This window comes from Colobus angolensis, unplaced genomic scaffold (genome assembly GCF_000951035.1).
Source record: "Colobus angolensis palliatus isolate OR3802 unplaced genomic scaffold, Cang.pa_1.0 Scaffold707, whole genome shotgun sequence".
Taxonomy (NCBI): Eukaryota; Metazoa; Chordata; class Mammalia; order Primates; family Cercopithecidae; genus Colobus; species Colobus angolensis.
In genome coordinates, this window is record NW_012120788.1 from 139,136 (window position 1) to 156,922 (window position 17,787).

At 40.3% G+C, this 17,787-nt stretch overlaps 1 protein-coding gene across 13 annotated transcripts in view; it reads left to right on the plus strand.

The window, feature by feature from the left end:
* The window catches only part of ABI1 (abl-interactor 1), a 116,558-nt gene that overhangs the window by 70,174 nt on the left and 28,597 nt on the right, over positions 1-17,787 (plus strand). For 12 of the 13 annotated variants that reach the window (XM_011927278.1, XM_011927277.1, XM_011927279.1 and 9 more), the window contains one exon: positions 15,036-15,212. The exons of the other annotated variant lie outside the window; for it this stretch is intronic. In XM_011927278.1, coding sequence (XP_011782668.1) covers positions 15,036-15,212 — 177 coding nt within the window. The remainder of the gene's footprint in view (positions 1-15,035; positions 15,213-17,787) is intronic. 13 annotated transcript variants of the gene reach the window in all.

Consider the following 17,787-nt stretch of genomic DNA (forward strand, 5'->3'; position numbering starts at 1 on the left):
AGATCAGTTTGGAAAGACTTGGTATCAAGATAACATGGGATAGAAGGGGGACAATCGGGTGTATATGTGGTTGTGAGTAGATGGGGGTGTGTGTGTTGTATCTGGTTTTGAAGACCATTTAATTTTTTTTTCCAGGTTTTTCTTTCAAACTCCTATCTCACTGTTTCCTTATTTCTTATTTATAACTAGAAGTAAAATATAATAGGGGAGAGAGTTTTTAGGGTTTTATTCAGGGTGTTCTAGTGATTTTTACTGTAGAATATTCCTGTTGATTATCTTATGTTTCATATTGCCATTTGTCTCTCTCACAACTCTTGATATGATTTTTGCTTGTCATATTGAGTCTGCCAAAAGAGTTTTCCACTTTTTTTTTTGGAGACTGAGTCTTACTCTTACCCAGGCTGTAGTGCTGTGGTGTGATTGTGGCTCACTGCAGCCTTGACCTCTTGGGCTCAGGTGATCCTCCCACCTCAGACTCCTGAGTAGCTGGGACTACAAGTGTGTACCACCATGCCCAGCAAATTTTTTTGCATTTTTTGTAGAGACGGGGTTTCACCATGTTGCCTAGGCTAGTCTCGAACTCCTGTACTCAAATGATCCATTCTCCTTGGCTTCCCAAAGGGCTGGGATTATAGGTGTGAGTCACTGAGCACAGCCAATATTAGCTCTAGATTACACCTCTTGCATTACCCAAATTCAGAGGCTTTGTTTGCTTTGTATTGGACTAACTACAACTATGTCATTTTTACCAGCTCATTGCAGTACAATTTCATTTTATGTGATAAAAATACAACATAAGTGGTCACTTCTGCAGCACGTACACTAAAATTGGAGCAATACAGAGAAGATTAGCATGCCTCCTGTGCAAGGATGACATGCAAATTCATGAAGTGTTCCACATTTTTCTGACAAAGGTCTAATACCCAGCTTCTATAAGGAACTTAAACTTACAAGAAAAAAAAATCCATTAAAAAGTGGGCAAAGGACGTGAACAGAGAACAGACACTTCTTAGAAGACGTACGTACGCATCCAACAATCATGAGAAAGAATTCAACATCACTGACCATTAAAAAATGCAAATAAAAACCACAATGATATTCCATTTCATAACAGTCAGAATGGTTATTATTAAAAAGTCAAAAAAATAACAGATGCTGGTGAGGCCGTGGAGAAAAAGGAACGCTTTTACACTGTTGGTGGGAATGTAAATTAGTTCAACTATTGTGGAAAACAGTGTGGTGAATCCTCAAAGACCTAGAGACAGAAATACCATTTGACCCAGCAATCCCATTACTGGGTATATATCCAAAGGAATATAAATTGTTCTGTTATAAAGACACATGCACATGTATGTTCACTGTAGCACTATTCACAGTAGCAAAGATGGAATCAATCTAAATGTCCCATCAGTGATAGACTGGATAAAGAAAAAGTGGTACATATATACCATGGAATACTATGCAGCCATCAAAAAAGAATGAGATCATGCCTTTTGCAGGGACATGGATGTAACTGGAAGCCATTATCCTTAGCAAACTAATGCAGGAACAGAAAACCAAATACTGCATGTTCTCACTTATATGTAGGAGCTAAATGATGAGAACACATGGACACCTAGAGGGGAACAGTGCACACTGGGGCCCACTGGATGGTGAAGGGTGGGAAGAGGGAGAGGATCAGGAAAAACCTAATGGATATAGGCTTAATACTTGGATGATGAAATAATCTGTACAACAAACACTCATGATACATGTTTACCTATGCAACAAACTAACACATCTTACATATGTACCCCTGAGCTTAAAAGTTAAATAAAAACATAAAATATTAATAAAATACAGAAAATCCCTTTTAAAATGTGTAGATTTGCCTCACATTAAAAATTTTGTGAACCACTGCATAATTTCAAAACTGAACAGGGGAGTAGTTAAACAATGTCTTTTATTGTCATTTGATGTTTAGTCAGGAAACGGCAACACCATCATTTGTTATACTTTTTGAATTTTGTGAGCTTTGAATTATATAAAGCATATGTAATTCAAATGTGTGTATGTATTCAAGCTTTAAAATTTGATTCACCCGTACGTGTTCATTCTATTGGTTACTTCCAAATTTGTTTCATGTACATTCTATTTTGATTTTGTCTTTTCTCCTTCAGGTGCTGATGCATCAAGCATGGTCTTCATTTATTGAGAACTTGTCTTTGAGTTGTTATCTTTTCTCTAGTTAGTACTTTTGATACCCCTACCTCTAAGATCCACTTTCTTTTTTCTTTTTCCTTTTCCCTGGTGTCCTGGTGCTTGAGGATAGAACTGGCAGACAGGAAGCTGCATGGCACCAAAGACATGCTAAGGGGCGCTGGAGCTCTTCCCTTTGCCTCTGTACATAACAGGGAGTAGGACTACATGACCAGTTCCTGCCAAGAAAATGAGGATTCACTTTTTTTTTTTCCAAATGAATTTTAGCATTTGTTTACCTTGGAATCAGTTGAGTTTTCAAACTGCTGGTATGTTTTGTGTGTGTGTGTGTGTGTGTGTGTGTGTGTGTGTGTGTGTGTGTGTGTGAGACAGAGTCTGGCTCTGTTGCCCAGACTGGAGTGCAGTGGCACAGTCTCGACTCACTACAAGCTCCGCCTCCTGGGGTTCACGCCATTCTCCTGTCTCAGCCTCCTGAGTAGCTGGGACTACAGATGCTCGCCACCACTCCCGGCTAATTTTTTGTATTTTTAGTAGAGATGGAGTTTCACCGTGTTAGCCAGGATGGTCTTGATCTCCTGACCCCGTGATCCACCCACCTTGGCCTCCGAAAGTGTTGGAATTACAGGCTTGAGCCACTGCGCCCGGCCTCAAACTGCTGGTATCTTAATGTTTATTAGACTGGCCTTGAGGAGTTCTTCAAAATTGTATTGCCAGTGGCAAAACTGGAGATTGGAACCTAAATCACATTCTTCATATTTCAAATACATAATGTGATACATTCATGTTTTCATATTAATATTTTAGAAATGCTTTATCTTAATTGCAGAGTTGTAGATTGGATAGTTTGATAAATAAGATTCAGATTTATTAATTTTTAGTACTTTTTTGTATCAAGCAATGTTATAGTTTCTAATATGCTATTCCCATTTTATATAAGCTGTATTAATCTGTTTTCACATTGCTGATAAAGATATACCTGAAACTGGGAAGGAAAAGAGGTTCAATTGGGCTTACAGTTCCACATGGCTGGGGAGGCCTAAGAATCATGCCAGGATGCAAAAGGCACTTCTTACATGACGGCAGCAAGAGAAAATGAGAAGGATGCAAAAGTGGAAACCCCTGATAAAACCATCAGATCTCGTGAGACTTATTCACTACCATGAGAACAGTATGAGGGAAACCGACCCCGTGATTCAAATTATCTCCCACTGTGTCCCCCCGACAACACGTGGGAATTATGGGAGTACAATTCAAGATGAGATTTGGGTGGGGACACAGAGCCAAATATTATAAGCAAAATGAAATTTTAATTAATTAAAACTTGTATAAAATTTTATATCCAGTAAGCAAAAGAGTTAGTATTCAAACATAATTTTCTAATTTCAAGTTTGCATGCTTTTTTTTTTTTTTTTTTTTTTTAAACCAGTGGGTCTAAGAACTGCTATAGGGTAATCTCCTGGACCATCTAGTTCTTCTCAACTGGGGTTACTCTGATTTTGACTCTCATACATTAAGACTAAAAGCTTATTATTATTATTTTTTAATGTCAGACTGCTGCTTTTGCTATGTAAAGTTGAAGAAAAATGTGTGAAAGTAAGGAAATTCAAGTATGAGAAAGTATTAGTCTCTCTGAAAAAGCTAACTCTCTCTTGGTGAACATATGCATGCTGTTGTTATACAAATGTTCCAAACCTGTTCCCTTGTCTACCCGCTTTATTTGGTCACCCTGCCATATGGAGGGTTGTGCTTTGCTGGACGTGTTGTGTTTTGGACTTTTATGATTCAGAATTGAGAGAATGGAGAGAGAGTAGACCAGAGTAGAATTTTTCAAGTAATTTGAAATCGTGTCCTGAATAATTCTGCAGAGTGTGAGTGAAGTAGGAAGGGTGAAAAAAGGATGATTTTAAGGAGGAGAGTTGTGGATTCCATGATGCTTGAGAAAAACAGGGAAAGAACAAGACATTTTGAATTAATTTTTCCTTTGAGGACTGGGGACCGTGTGGGATGCTCTTTTAATAGGGTTTAAACAGGTGAAATGTACACATTTTTAATTTTCTTTTCTCAAGTTTACTTCTTTTGTAAAGCTCTCCATGGTTACACCATAGAGAACAGACTGGATAAAGGCCAGATTGGGTACAAGTGGACCAATTTAGAAGGCTGTTGCAATAGCCAAGGTGAGAGGTGGTAGTAGATTGAGTAGGATTAAAGTGTTAGAAACAGATTTTTGGTATTTAAAGGTAAATGTGACAGGATTTAGTAAAATTAAACATGAAGTAAATGCTAGATGTCTGACTTACATAAACTAATAGAGAATTGAAGTAGGAACATTGAATTAGTATTGAGTGGCCTGTGTGTTTGATTTTGAACACGTTCACTTTAAGCTACCATTCAAATATCTGAGAGAATGTCAGTTTTATACATGAACTTACAGCTTAGATGAGCGTTCTTGAATAGATAAATAAAAGTTTGTATGTATATATGGTAATTTAAGCCTGAATGTGGACGAATTTGCTGAGGGGTTATAAAGAGGAAAGTGAACCTGGAGACACTGTCTGTAAGATGACCTTACAAAGGAGACAGAGAATGAGTGTTTGGGAGAGGTAGAAACAAACCTAGGTAAAAACTGGTCCATCTTTTCCAACTTCCAATGAAGTCTCGGTATTTTCCCCTCTATGGAGTTAGGGATTCCTCAGCTTAATTCTGTGTTGAGCAGAATTGAGCTAAAATTTGTACGAATGCTGGACCTATTAGAAAAGGGAGGAGTTTAAAAGATGTGTGGAGAGGCTGGGTATGGTGGCTCATGCCTGCAATCCCAGCACTTTAGGAGACTGAGGCGGGCAAATCACTTGAGGTCAGGAGTTTGCCACCAGCCTGGCTAACGTGGTGAAACTCCATCTCTACAAAATATACAAAAATAAGCCGGGTGTGGGGGCACATGCCTGTAGTCCCAGCTACTTGGGCAGTCATGAGACATGAGAATCGCTTGAACCCGGGAGGCAGAGGGCACAGTGAGCCGAGATCGCACCACTGAACTCCAGTCTGGGCGACAGAGCAAGACTCTGTCAAAAAAAAAAAAAAAAAAAAAAAAGTGTAGAGAGGCATTCTACAAAAATGCGGCTCTTTACATTTTGTAACATCAATGAATCAATGATTGTATCAGATAATCCTCAGAATTACTTGGTGATGGGGGTGGTCAGAATGTGTGAACTGTTTCACTATAAAAACAGTTTTTGGGCCGGGCGCAGTGGCTCAAGCCTGTAATCCCAGCACTTTGGGAGGCCGAGACGGGCGGATCATGAGGTCAGGAGATCGAGACCATCCTGGCTAATACGGTGAAACCCCGTCTCTACTAAAAATACAAAAAAACTAGCCAGGCGAGGTGGCGGGCGCCTGTAGTCCCAGCTACTCCGGAGGCTGAGGCAGGAGAATGGCGTAAACGCGGGAGGCGGAGCTTGCAGTGAGCTGAGATCCGGCCACTGCACTCCAGCTCGGGCGACAGAGCAAGACTCCTGTCTCAAAAAAAACAAAAACAAAAACAAAAACAGTTTTTTCAAGAACTGTTAAGAGTCAGATTTTACCCTCCATGCAAGCTAACATCTTTTGTAGATGCTGGTATAAGACAGAAGACTTCTGGACCAGAGACACAGGACTTTATTACTGATGAGAATAACGGGAGCCAGAGTGTTAGCATTTGTGCCAGTTTCCCAAACCCACTGCTCCATAGAGGAAGGTGAAAAGGGCTGAGTGATGCATGTGGTGATGCCTTTCCTGTAATGCACTGCAGTCTGTTACAGGAGAGGGACTACCAGTTTAGGGAACCCAAACTTTGATAATAGGTAGTAAGTTGTAAGCCTACCTGACCTTCATTCACCCTAGAGGGAGATGACATTTTTTTTTTTTTCCAGACAGAGTCTCACTCTATCCCCCAGGCTGGAGTGCAGTGGCATGATCTTGGTTCACTGCAACCTCCACCTCCCAGGTTCAAGCTATTCTCATGCCCTAGCACCCCCACAAGTAGTTGAAACTACAGGTGTGCGCCACCGTGCCTGCCTAATTTTTGTATTTCTAGTAGAGACGGAATTTCACCGTGTTGACCAGGCTGGTCTTGAACTCCTGACCTCAGGTGATCTGCCTCACTCAGCTTCCCAAAGTGCTGGGATTGCAGGCGTGAGCCACCGTGCCCACTGGAAATGACGTCTTTATTGTACTAGACAGCAAACAAACCTGCCTTTTGCTCCCGAGGGAGACACTGTTTCTTGATCCCTCAAGACCATTCCTTATATAATACAAACATATGTAACAAGTTGGTATGGTACAAAAGTAATCAGTCCTTCTACTCGCAACAGGTACAGAAACATGAAAGACTCAAGTATAATTGCCTTCCAACAGTATTCTACCTTCATTTCTATACCTTCTTGGCTTCTGGTAAGATTTCCTTCCCATGATTATACAGCTTCACTGGTCACTCTGATTAGTCTTACCGACAGAGCCTGGGACCAGATCCATTCAGTTTTTCTTATAACACATTTCATTAAAGTTACTATCAACAGGATAGCAGGATGAGGCCAGACTGCAATATTGACTTCAATTATGCTCCCCAGGGTCCGAGACCCAGCCAACAGAACAAATGCAATAAACCTTTAGGGTCTACCTGAGAGAGCCAGGTGGTGGCTTTCTCTTTGTTTCTGCTCTGACTTTACTCTTGGCCCAAGGCATTAATCTAGTTACTACAGAATATATAGCACAGATTTGGCCTTGGTCTACAAAGAGGAAGTGTAGGGCTATTCTTTTATCTGTAAAAATCCTGGTTAGTGATTTGAGACTGTCCTGAATGCCTCTAGGCCCAAGGTGATGTCATTGATTGCTTTAGCTAAAGTCCAGAACAAATTTCAAATAAACTTTTCTAATTGGATGACTCCCATTATAGCGATTATTCCCTTGGTGTGCAAGTCATCACATTTTCTGAAGGGAGGCAATGCCTGACTTCCAAACAAGAAATACTCCCAAGGACTCTGTGCCTATAAAGAATGTGTTGTTTATATTGTCCTACTTCTGCCCCTCCGACACACTCCCCCCCTGCACCACCTCCCAGTTATGTGGGACCTACTTTTAAGTCAGAGGGCACAGGCTGATGGTTTCTCCAATGTGGCCTCCCTGATGGCTGGTAAGCCTTAGGGTTCCGAGTTCAGTGTGAATACTTCTCTAGTACTTGTTTGTGGAGAGACTGCCTGAAGGCAATCAGTCCAATCTGTCCTATTTATTATCTGTTCACCAACTCGATGGCATTCATCTGTCCCTTGAAATGACTGTGCCTTGAAAAGACGCCTGAAGTTATGGACAGGTGTTTCGTGTGGGAGATTTGGGAGCTTGGACCATCTTCTGCTGCTTCCGAGAGACTGTGCAGTTAAGGAGAATGATGATTGAGTAGTGATCAAAGCTGTGTGGCGGGGTAGGGGCAGACCCAGTAGTCAGTTAAATTTGAGGTTTTGCACATTTGCAGAGAAATGTCCTTTGTGAGGGATGATTCTAAAAGACAGATCACTAATGTCCCTCCTTTTCCTTCCCAACATCTAAGGTGTTTTCCCCACAGGTGCCAGACAGGGTTGTTGTACCCCTTCGACTGCCACAAAATCAGTGTGTCCCATTCCAGTAGCTAGCTTTACCTTTTTTCCAGTCATCTATGACTCAAACCCAGACCTTTTTTCTGGAAGGGCCAGGTGCAAGAGCGACAAAGGTCCTTTTTGTTAAACTTACAGAGACCCTTTTATGTCTCCTACTTTAGTCCACATGAGCCACCCTAGGGGAAGCAGTATACTTAACTAAGTGGTCATTGATTTGTTTTTTTAAGACCACCAGAGCGAGCACAAAAGAACCAGCGAGTAGGCAAGGGTAAGAGCAAAACTACAAATTTATTTTTGGTCACCTAGCTTCAGGGAAAGAAGGTGGGTAGGGAGAGGTCTGTTGGCCTCCGGCAAAGGAGGCTGACAGAGTCCCCCGGTGGGGCTCTCTGGGGGGTTTCCTGATGCAGTCCCGACAGGAGGAGGGGGCTGGGAAGTCCGCGCGGCCCACTGGCCGGGAGCGGCTTTTCTAGGAGTGGACGGGCAATAGGCGGGGCACGGGCGTGTCCGGGGGCGTTCTGCAGGTGCGACCAGGTAAATCTTGGTCTCTTCAGATTGACGTCAGCTGGCGCATGCCCGGTTGGTCTGCACCTTCCTGGGCGCCGGCTGCATTTTCGCGCGCGCGGGAAAAGTTGGTGATGAAGAACCCGGAAGTGCGCCATCCGGCCTCCGTTCATCCCAACAGTCATTATTATTTAAGACCAAGGAAATCCAGCAAGAAAATCCAGATTGTCAATTCCAGGTGGCTGAAGCTGAATTAGGTTTATACCAAAGACCTCCTTTTGACTGGATTGCCACCCAGAGAGTAGACCAATCAAGCTAGCCTGGGATTTCCATTAGAGGAAAGGAAGAAGCATCATGCTTAGAAATGGTCAGGGTGGAATCCCAATTGGCCAGGAGCTGTTCTCTTCCTGGAGACAGCCACATTCAGCGACCAAACTGCTGTACTCCTGTGTAGACGAGGAGGAGGTGACAGAGGTATACTCAGAAATCTTTTGAGATGGTTAAAATTTTTTTAAAAATTGTGGCAAAATACATATATGATTATCATCTTAACCATTTTAAGTGTACTGTTCAGTAGTGTTAAGTATAGTTACAATGCTGAGCAACTAATAATCTCTAGGACTCTTTTTATCTTGTAGAAATTAAACCCTATACCCATTAAACAACAAGTGTCTATTGAACTTTCCTCCCCCAGGCAACCACTATCTCCACTTTCTGTCTTTATGAATTTGACTACTCTAGTTACCTCATATAAATGGAATCATACAATATATATCTTTTTGTGACTGGCATATTTCACTCAGCATAATGTCCTCAAGGTTCATCCATATTGTAGCATGTGTCAGAAGTACCTTCATTGTTAAGTCTAAATACTATTCTACAGTATGTATATATCACATTTTGTACATCCGTTGATCTGTTGATGGATAGTTGGATGTTGTGAATAAAGCTGCTAGGTGACCCTGCTTTCAGTTCTTTTGGGTATATACCTATAATTGGAATTGCTGGGTTGTGTGCTAATTCTGTTTTTAATTTTGTGAGGAATCTCACTATACCATGTTTCACAGTGACTGCAAGTGCACGAGGGCTCCCATTTCTCCACATCCTGATTTTTTGATTATAGCCATCATTGTGGATGTGAGGTTGTGTCACATTGTGGTTTTGATTTGCATTGCCCTCATGATGAGTGATATTGAGTGTCGTCTCATGTGCTTATTGGCCATTGGCCTGTCTTCTTTTTTTTTTTTTTTTTTTTGAGATGAAGTCTCACTCTGTCGCCAGGCTGGAGTGCAGTGACATAATCTCGGCTCACTGCGACCTCTGACTCCATGGTTCAAGCAATTCTCCTGCCTCAGCCTCCTGAGTAGCTGGGACTACAGGTACATTCCACCATGCCCAGCTAATTTTTGTATTTTTGGTAGAGACGGGGTTTCACCATGTTGGCCAAGATGGTCTCCATCTCCTGACCTTGTGATCCGCCAGCCTAGGCCTCCCAAAGTGTTGGGATTGCAGGCGTGAGCCACCATGCCCAGCTTCTGTTTGCCTGTCTTCTTTGGAGAAATGTCTGTTCAACTCTTTTGTCTGTTTTTGAGTCGGGTTTATTTTTGTTGTTGAATTTTTTGAGGTGATTTCTGATAAGGCTATTGTAGCACTAAGCAATATAAGATGCTTGTGGATGGTAGAGTGTCAGATACCTTAACTAACAGCTCATTGTTGAGTGACTTTTGTGATAAAAAGTGTATCTATTGTCAGATTGCAAATGATGTGGAAAGTAAAAATAGGACACAGATTAGTATCAAGGACCACAATAGTATGGCTGGAGTCAGCTGATTGAACTGAAATAGCAGTACCAGACCCTGGAAAAGTGTCATCAACAGTGAGACACCACTGATAACCTGAAAAAGGTTGTCAGAGGTCTGATGCAACCAATCTGCCATTAGCATGTGATGTGGTTCCTCTCACCATGAGACAAATGAGTCCTTTTCCAGGATTCACAAGTCTGGGATGAGGTGGCAGCCTCTGCATCAAGAACGTAGAGTCTTTTACTTTGTATCCACTCTATGATGATAGATGTGTTGCTGTGTCTTGTATGATGATGGATCCAGCAGCAGTGGTAGCAGCCTTAACAGTGCAGTTTGATCAGTAGCTTGATTATAATTGGTCTCATCAGACAATGGACTCTTACCATAAACATCTGTATTAGTGACCCAGATGGTTTGATCAGCAACTACACTTGATCTCCATGGTTTATAGACGGTCTTTAATATGTCATTCTGCAGTTTTCCTAGTGGCTGACTAAATAGCTAGGCTGTTGGTAATAGCCTGATAGTCAGTAAAAATATAACAAGGTTTTCAAGGGGAATATTGGCCAGATCTGTGAGAATGTCCTTGAGTTTTGCTGGTGGAACAAAGCAACCACACCCATTTTCAGTTCTGTATTATGGGCACTGGAGTTTACAGCCCACTAGGCACACAGGGTCTCAGCTTAGTTGAATAATCAGTGAAACAGGCCCAGGCATTTATGGAACCTTTGTGAATCAAGGGCCTCACTGAGCTAGCAGATTTGGTTTAGGTGGCAGAATGCAAGATCAGATGTTCTCAAAGGGAGAAGCTGCTACTTTTTCATGTAAAGCTGAGATGCCCTAGGGGCCATACTGGCTGCATTCTTGAATATTATCAGTTCATGTGATGAGAGAGGCTTGTTGGGCCTTTCCCACTTTGTTAGTCATTGCATTTGGGTTGACTCGTTCTCTTTTCAAAAGAGGCATACCTAGTAGCTATGTCAGGGAGGCATTGAATCCAAACCCACGAGTTACCTTCAGAAGAGGTTGTTCCTCTTGCCAGAGGGTCTACTCAGAAAAGTCATCTATGCTCAGACTTGTACTCAAACAGGTCATAAGGAATGTGGGACCCCAGACTTACTAATGCCTTTCTACGTGGGCTCTTGACAGTGAGCATGATCTCCCTGGAGCTTATGAGCACTCACAGTTCAGCATGTAAAATATCAATACCACTATACACTCAGCAGTGGAAGCCACAAATAGTAGTACAGTGAATGGTCCAAAGAGCCCCACCCAAAAGGTCACAGTAGCATCCCTTCCCTACTTTGAACCCTACCCAGACTTCAGTATTGGAAGCTGGTAACTTATTCTTCCACAGGATGGGTATGAAGGTGCCTTGGGCTCCTGTATCCAACAGAACCGTAAAATGTTGAATCTGTGCTCTCCCCAAAGTTATGTAGCCTACCCAGATGTGTGTGATCTTCAGTCTCCTTGAGGAACTTGGAGAACTTGGCCCCACTCCTAATCATCTTTCTTTGTAAAGCAGCTGAGGTTGAGGGATGAGGGAGGCTGGCAGAGAGTAGCTTTGCACCAGTGAACACGAGACATTTACTCTCAGTTTTGAGTGGTACTATAGCTGTGTACTAATCAGTCAAATAAACCTGCAGTAATTTTGGTCCAACCAAAACCCTGTATTCTGTGCAAGATCATTATTACTTGAGCCCAGGAGTTTGAGACCAGCCTGGACAACATTGTGAGACCTTGTCTCTGCTAAAAATTATATTAAAGAAATTAGCCTGGCATGGTGGGATGCACCTGTTGTCCCAGCTGCTCAGGAGGCTAAGGTCAGAGGATTGCTTGAGTGCAAGAATTTGAAGATTGCAGTGAGCCGTGATTGTTCCACTGCACTCCAGCCTGGGTGACAGAGCAAGATGTTGTCTTACACACACAAAAAAGGTCATCATTATGGACGGTATCCATTTCTGTTTGGGAACACCTTGATCGAACAGCTACAGCTTTGTTGCTTTCTGGTGGGGGAAATGGGTTTTGTACCCTTTGGCTGACGGGCTTGAACTGCACAATGGCATCATTTTTTAGAAGTTTACCTTAATGTAGGCTCTTTGCTGCTCCATTGTTAAGATAATGTCAAGATAAGATCTCTTAAATTCTTACTTGATTTCAATACTAGGGCTACTGGAGTTTTCTAAGGCTGCAGGACTGACAGCAAGAATTATCTAGATTCTCTGAGCTAGTTTCTGATTCTCCAGTGAATCACCTTGATCCTCTTTTTAAACCCTATCTAGTACAGTAGGAGTCTGTAGACTGGTTGGTGTCCAAGGGAGTTTGTCTTAGGGAAATTTCCCCAAGAGTGTCAAAGGTTCCTTGTAGTGGACAGGTTATACCACCAGAAAATGCTGAGGCCCTTCGTAGTCATCTTGAAAGGATTGAATGTTGACAAGGTAGACTGCAGTAGTCGCTGAGCACTAAGATCTAGCCAGCAAAATGCCATTCTTCTTTAACAAGCATTACATGCCTCAACAATGTAATTACATGCTGCTCATCTTCCAAGCAAACTAGCCAAAGTTCTAAAGATTTGTTTGGCTCTGCCAACAATGGTTGCAAATTTTCTTACTTTCAAACTCAGTGTAGATGCATGTCTCTGTAACTGTTGTCCAAAGGAAACAGAACCTTATGTGCCCCCCGTCTCCCCCTTCCCGACAAATCTTAGTCTGGAAGATTTCACGAGGCATACCTGCTGAGGCTGACTGTCAGCTTGATAAGGAAGTCCTCCCATCTGCAGGAGTGTTGACAATAACCAGGGCATCATTCAGGCTGTTGTCTTTGAATCTGTCTACTTCCTGGTACTTATCCTGAAACTTCATTTCAGCCTCATTAACAGGCAGTAAAGTGGAGGATCATTCATTGCCTGGTTGACCATACAATATGGACAACATGTTCATTAATGATTCTCGTGGACTTTTCTCAATTTCTGCTAACTGGTCTTTCCTTCCATTTCTAGAAAGCTTTGTCCCCATCAGCATTCTATTTTCATTGCCAGAACAATCGAAAATTGTGACGGTCCCGAGATTTATCCTTGTTAACTGATGAGTTAGCCTACCACAATTTCATGGATTCTGTTGGAAGACATGAGACTCCTGGATCAGAGACAAAGGACATCATTACTCATGGCAATAGTAGTAGCCAGAGTGTCAGCATTTGTGCTAGAAAACAGCCCCAGTTTCCACAGGATACTGCAAAGAGCCAAGTGATGCCTTTGCATACACAGTTGCGTGCATTAGAGAAAAAGTACTCCCAATTTAGGGGACCACATCTTTTATAATGGGCAAAAAACCTTTCTCCTGGAGGGTTACGTTAGCTTTATTATATTGGACAGTAAACAATTCTGCCTTTGCTTTCTAAGGAGATGCTGTATTTTCTAAGGCTGTTTACTCTATAAACATCCAGAACAAAGGGAGTTAGTGCATCTTCTCACAAGATGTACAGAAATGATAGATACTCATGGAGAGGTGTCTCTGTCTATCTTGGTTTGGAATTAGGATAGCATTTTTGATTAGAAGTTCTTTCTCAATTAAAAAGTTCTGATAAAATACGACAGAATTGTGACAGATTTGGTTCAAGCATAACATTGAACTGTTCTTTTCCCTGGGAGTACCTTTTCTTTTTTTTTTTCCCCTTTTTCCTGCTTCAGTTCCTATCCTGGCCTCATCCCACCTAGACTACCATAATTGCCCCTTAGTTGGTTTTACTCTCTGTAGTCTTGTTCTTTCTATCTTCAATACCTCTGCTAGTGGGATCTTCTTAAAATGCAGAGGTGATCATGTCACTCAATTTAAATTTGTCGTCACTTCCTTATTAAGCCAGATTTTAAGTTATTGAGCAGTTGTATAATTATTTCTCATGTGCTGGCTACTGTCCAGTTTTAAGTTGGCAACTAAATTAAAAAAATATTTTTAAAAAACCTTGTAGGCCAGTCCTAGGTAGGCTGTGCCAAACAGGTGTCTAGGCTGCTTGCTGACAGTGTATATCTGCTCTTACCATTTTTCTCTCTTAAACCTTTGTCTGCAGGATGTTATTCTCTCTGCCTTTAAAATTTTTCATATCCACTTCTTGACTCCTGTTTATCCTTTGAAACCTATGTACTCTATAAAGCCTTTAAATGAACCCTTTTCAACCTAGTTAGTTGTCTTGTTCTCAGCACCTTTATAGTAATTTTGAATGAACTGTGCATGTGTCATTATAGCACTTGCTTCATTGTGTTGTGATTACTTTTTTGGGGGTGTGTATCGGGGAGGTTCTGCATCACACTGAATAAATAAAGTGTCAGCTACTCATACCAGGACAACTTTTCTGTTCTACACATACCAAATCTCTCTTTTTTTGAGACAGGGTCTCCCTCTGTTGCCCAGGCTGGAGTGCAGTGGCACAATCACAGCTCACTGCAGCCTTGACCTCCCAGGTTGAAGCGATCCTCTCACTTCACGTCCCCAGTAGCTGGGACCACAGGTGCATGCCACCATGCCTGGCTGTTTTGTACATTTTGTAGAGACAGGGTTTTGCCATGTTGCCCAGACTGGTCTTGAACTCCTGAACTCAAGCAATCCACCTGCTTTGGCCTAAAGTGCTGATATTGCAGGCATGAGCTACCATGCCCGGCCCACATACCAAATTGTTAGGAAAAAAAACTGCTTTCCAGAGAATTGTTTTAGAATCAAATCCATTACATTAATTGGTGCTTTAAACCACCACTAAACATTCTCTTCCTTTAGCCTAGTATAATTTAATAGTGTTCACTGGAAAGTACACATGTGGTGTACAGTCCTGTGGTCCATCCTAAATATGGTCCAATGTATATGGATAGCAAATATATTATGCCAAATAATATTTTCTTGTTTTGTTCAAATTTAAAATATAGACTGTGGATATTCATAAAGAGAAAGTGGCTCGAAGAGAGATTGGTATTTTGACAACAAATAAGAATACGTCAAGAACTCACAAAATAATAGCACCTGCGAATATGGAGCGCCCTGTAAGGTATATTCGGAAACCCATCGATTACACAGTTCTGGATGATGTGGGCCATGGTGTCAAGGTAAGCATTTTATATTACATTAACAAACTAATTTGCATATCCGTAAATATTTTGGATAGGAAATATTGTGATAAAGATAATTGTAATTAATAGATTCTTTTTAGCAACTAGCATTATAATTTTTATACAATTTTTAATATGCATTTTTACTAAGGTTGGGATGTAATTTCATCAGTGGAATAGGCTATACTAAAAATGATATTAAAATTTGAAATGGTTATTAAACCATAAATCCTAGACAAATATCCATTTGTGTTGTGAATTCCATGTCTTTCTTTCTCTACTGAATATTTAAAAATAAAAATCTACATGCTTTTCAAAATTACTTTAGAAAATAATTTATAAATACTTTTATCGTTTCATTTCTAAATATGTATATATATTTGTATACCTGTGTGTGTATGTAATGCCAGCAACTTATTAAAAAATGAAAATTGTATGTAATTTTGTCTTAACCCCCCACCCTTCTCCCCGCAAAAAAAAAAAACCCACAGATTTTCAGGAGAGAGATGATATGTTGCCTGTGTTCATTTCTAAGCATGGAAAATTAGCTGATCTTGAAGGATACCTGTAGTGTGTCAGCTTTTTGGTATTTATGGGTCATTTTGCAAGCATTTGGAATGACCTAAATTCTTTCACTGTCTCTGCTCAGGATAAACTATTCCTTTGAAATTTGGTAGTTCCTTTCTAAGAGGACTGTTTGATTTGGATTCTGGTCTTCAGAATTTTTTTAAGTGGTTAAGGAGTCAGCTAGAATCTTGAAGCTTGTCCTAGCTGATTGATCTGACTGGTGCTGTTGCTAGATCTGTTACATTCTGGATTTTTTGGGGTTCCTGGTTGAGAGAGGAGTATAGCTGAAAGCATTGACCTTTATTCTATTCCTCTCTGAGAGTATTGGAATCTCCTCTTCACTTTTTATGTCTGTAAATTTATATAAAATTGGAACACATTGCAAATGCAGAGGAGACTGCTTGTTTATTTCTTGTATTTTTATTCAGAGATGTGGCTAGGCTTGTATAAGAACTGAAATTCAGTTTTAATTCAAGGTGCTTTAAACTAGACTGATCTCTGGGGTTGGAGCTTTGAGAATCTGGGGAAAATGTCTGTTGTGTTACTACCCACCTTGAGATTTAAAGAAAAACAATATGTTCGTGCATGCATGTATGTATACATATATACCTGTATACGTGCACACATGCACGCACACACACTCACACTCACACCCACTTCTCCCCATTTTGCCTCACCTTGATTATTCCTACCAAAGCAGTACACATTCATTAAAAATTTTTTTCTGTCATTATAGTAGTGAATATCTTCTGTTACCTTATCCCTCAACTAGTAGTTGTATTTAACAGTTCAAGACATAGCACTTAGCTGAGTATAAAATGAATCCAAATTTTACAAGGAAGTTTTGGATGAGAAAATTTAACTATTTCATCGTATATGTGTAAGTGGGAGATATAAACAGCATAATATATGCTGAAAGTATAGGACTGTGAATTTTGGAAATCTGCTTTCTAGCCATAATATGGATACATTAGACACAAGGGTGGGGGGCTTTGTTTTTGTTTTTAGATTTTTTTATTGCAGTAAGATATACATAACATAAAATGACCATTTAACTCTTTTTAGGTGTATAGTTCTGTGACATTAAGTACATTCACATTGTTATGCAGGCTATTTTAAAATATGTTTTTGGCGAGGGATGAAGGTGCATGGTCTGTAAGAAGAATATATTTTAGAAGCTGATTATTTGGCATATTTGTCTATAGTTTGTTTCTGTGACTGAAAAATACACACGTACACACAATTGCTTCTCCCGAGTAGTCTTAATGCTGCTTTGTTTTCTTAGTTTTGTGTTCTCTCTAAAGGATCATTGTTGGCTTAAATATTTCCAGAGCGTTGTAGAGATGTGTGAAGGTAGAAATTTTGGTAGTAGTTAATGAACATTTGCCAGGCCAAAATGATTAGAAGGAAAAGTTTAAGTTTATTTTAAAATTAGTGTTTTGAGGATAGTGAGACATTGCTTACAGCTTTCAAATTATTTTTGTATCTTTTGCCCACTTTTCTGTTTAGAAGTTTTTTTTCTTACTGACTTGTCAGAGTCCTTTTTTTTCTGTTTGAAGAGTTAGTAGCCACTCATATATTGGCAACTATTTACTCATATTGCTGTTTGGCTTTTGACTTTGATGTTTTTTGGTATTTAAAAAATATACATACAGAATTTTAAAAATTGTATCTAAATATATTAATATTTTTCTTATAGCTACTAGGCTTTATGCTTACGATTGCCATACTCCAAGATTAATATTCCATTGCATTTTCTTATTTTGTGATATAAATTTTAGTGTTTTGGTATTTGTATTTAAATATACCTGGATTTTATTTAAATAGTATTTACTGTGTTAATGCATTTTATGCTGTGAAATAAATGGTACGTTAGTTTAATAGGAATTTAAAAATATGCAAAATATCCCAAAGTAAATCTGGTTTGATTTTTGGGAATAATAATAAGATATGTATAAGAGAATCCCAGCATAGAGAAACTACCAGAACATATTCATGAAGGAGA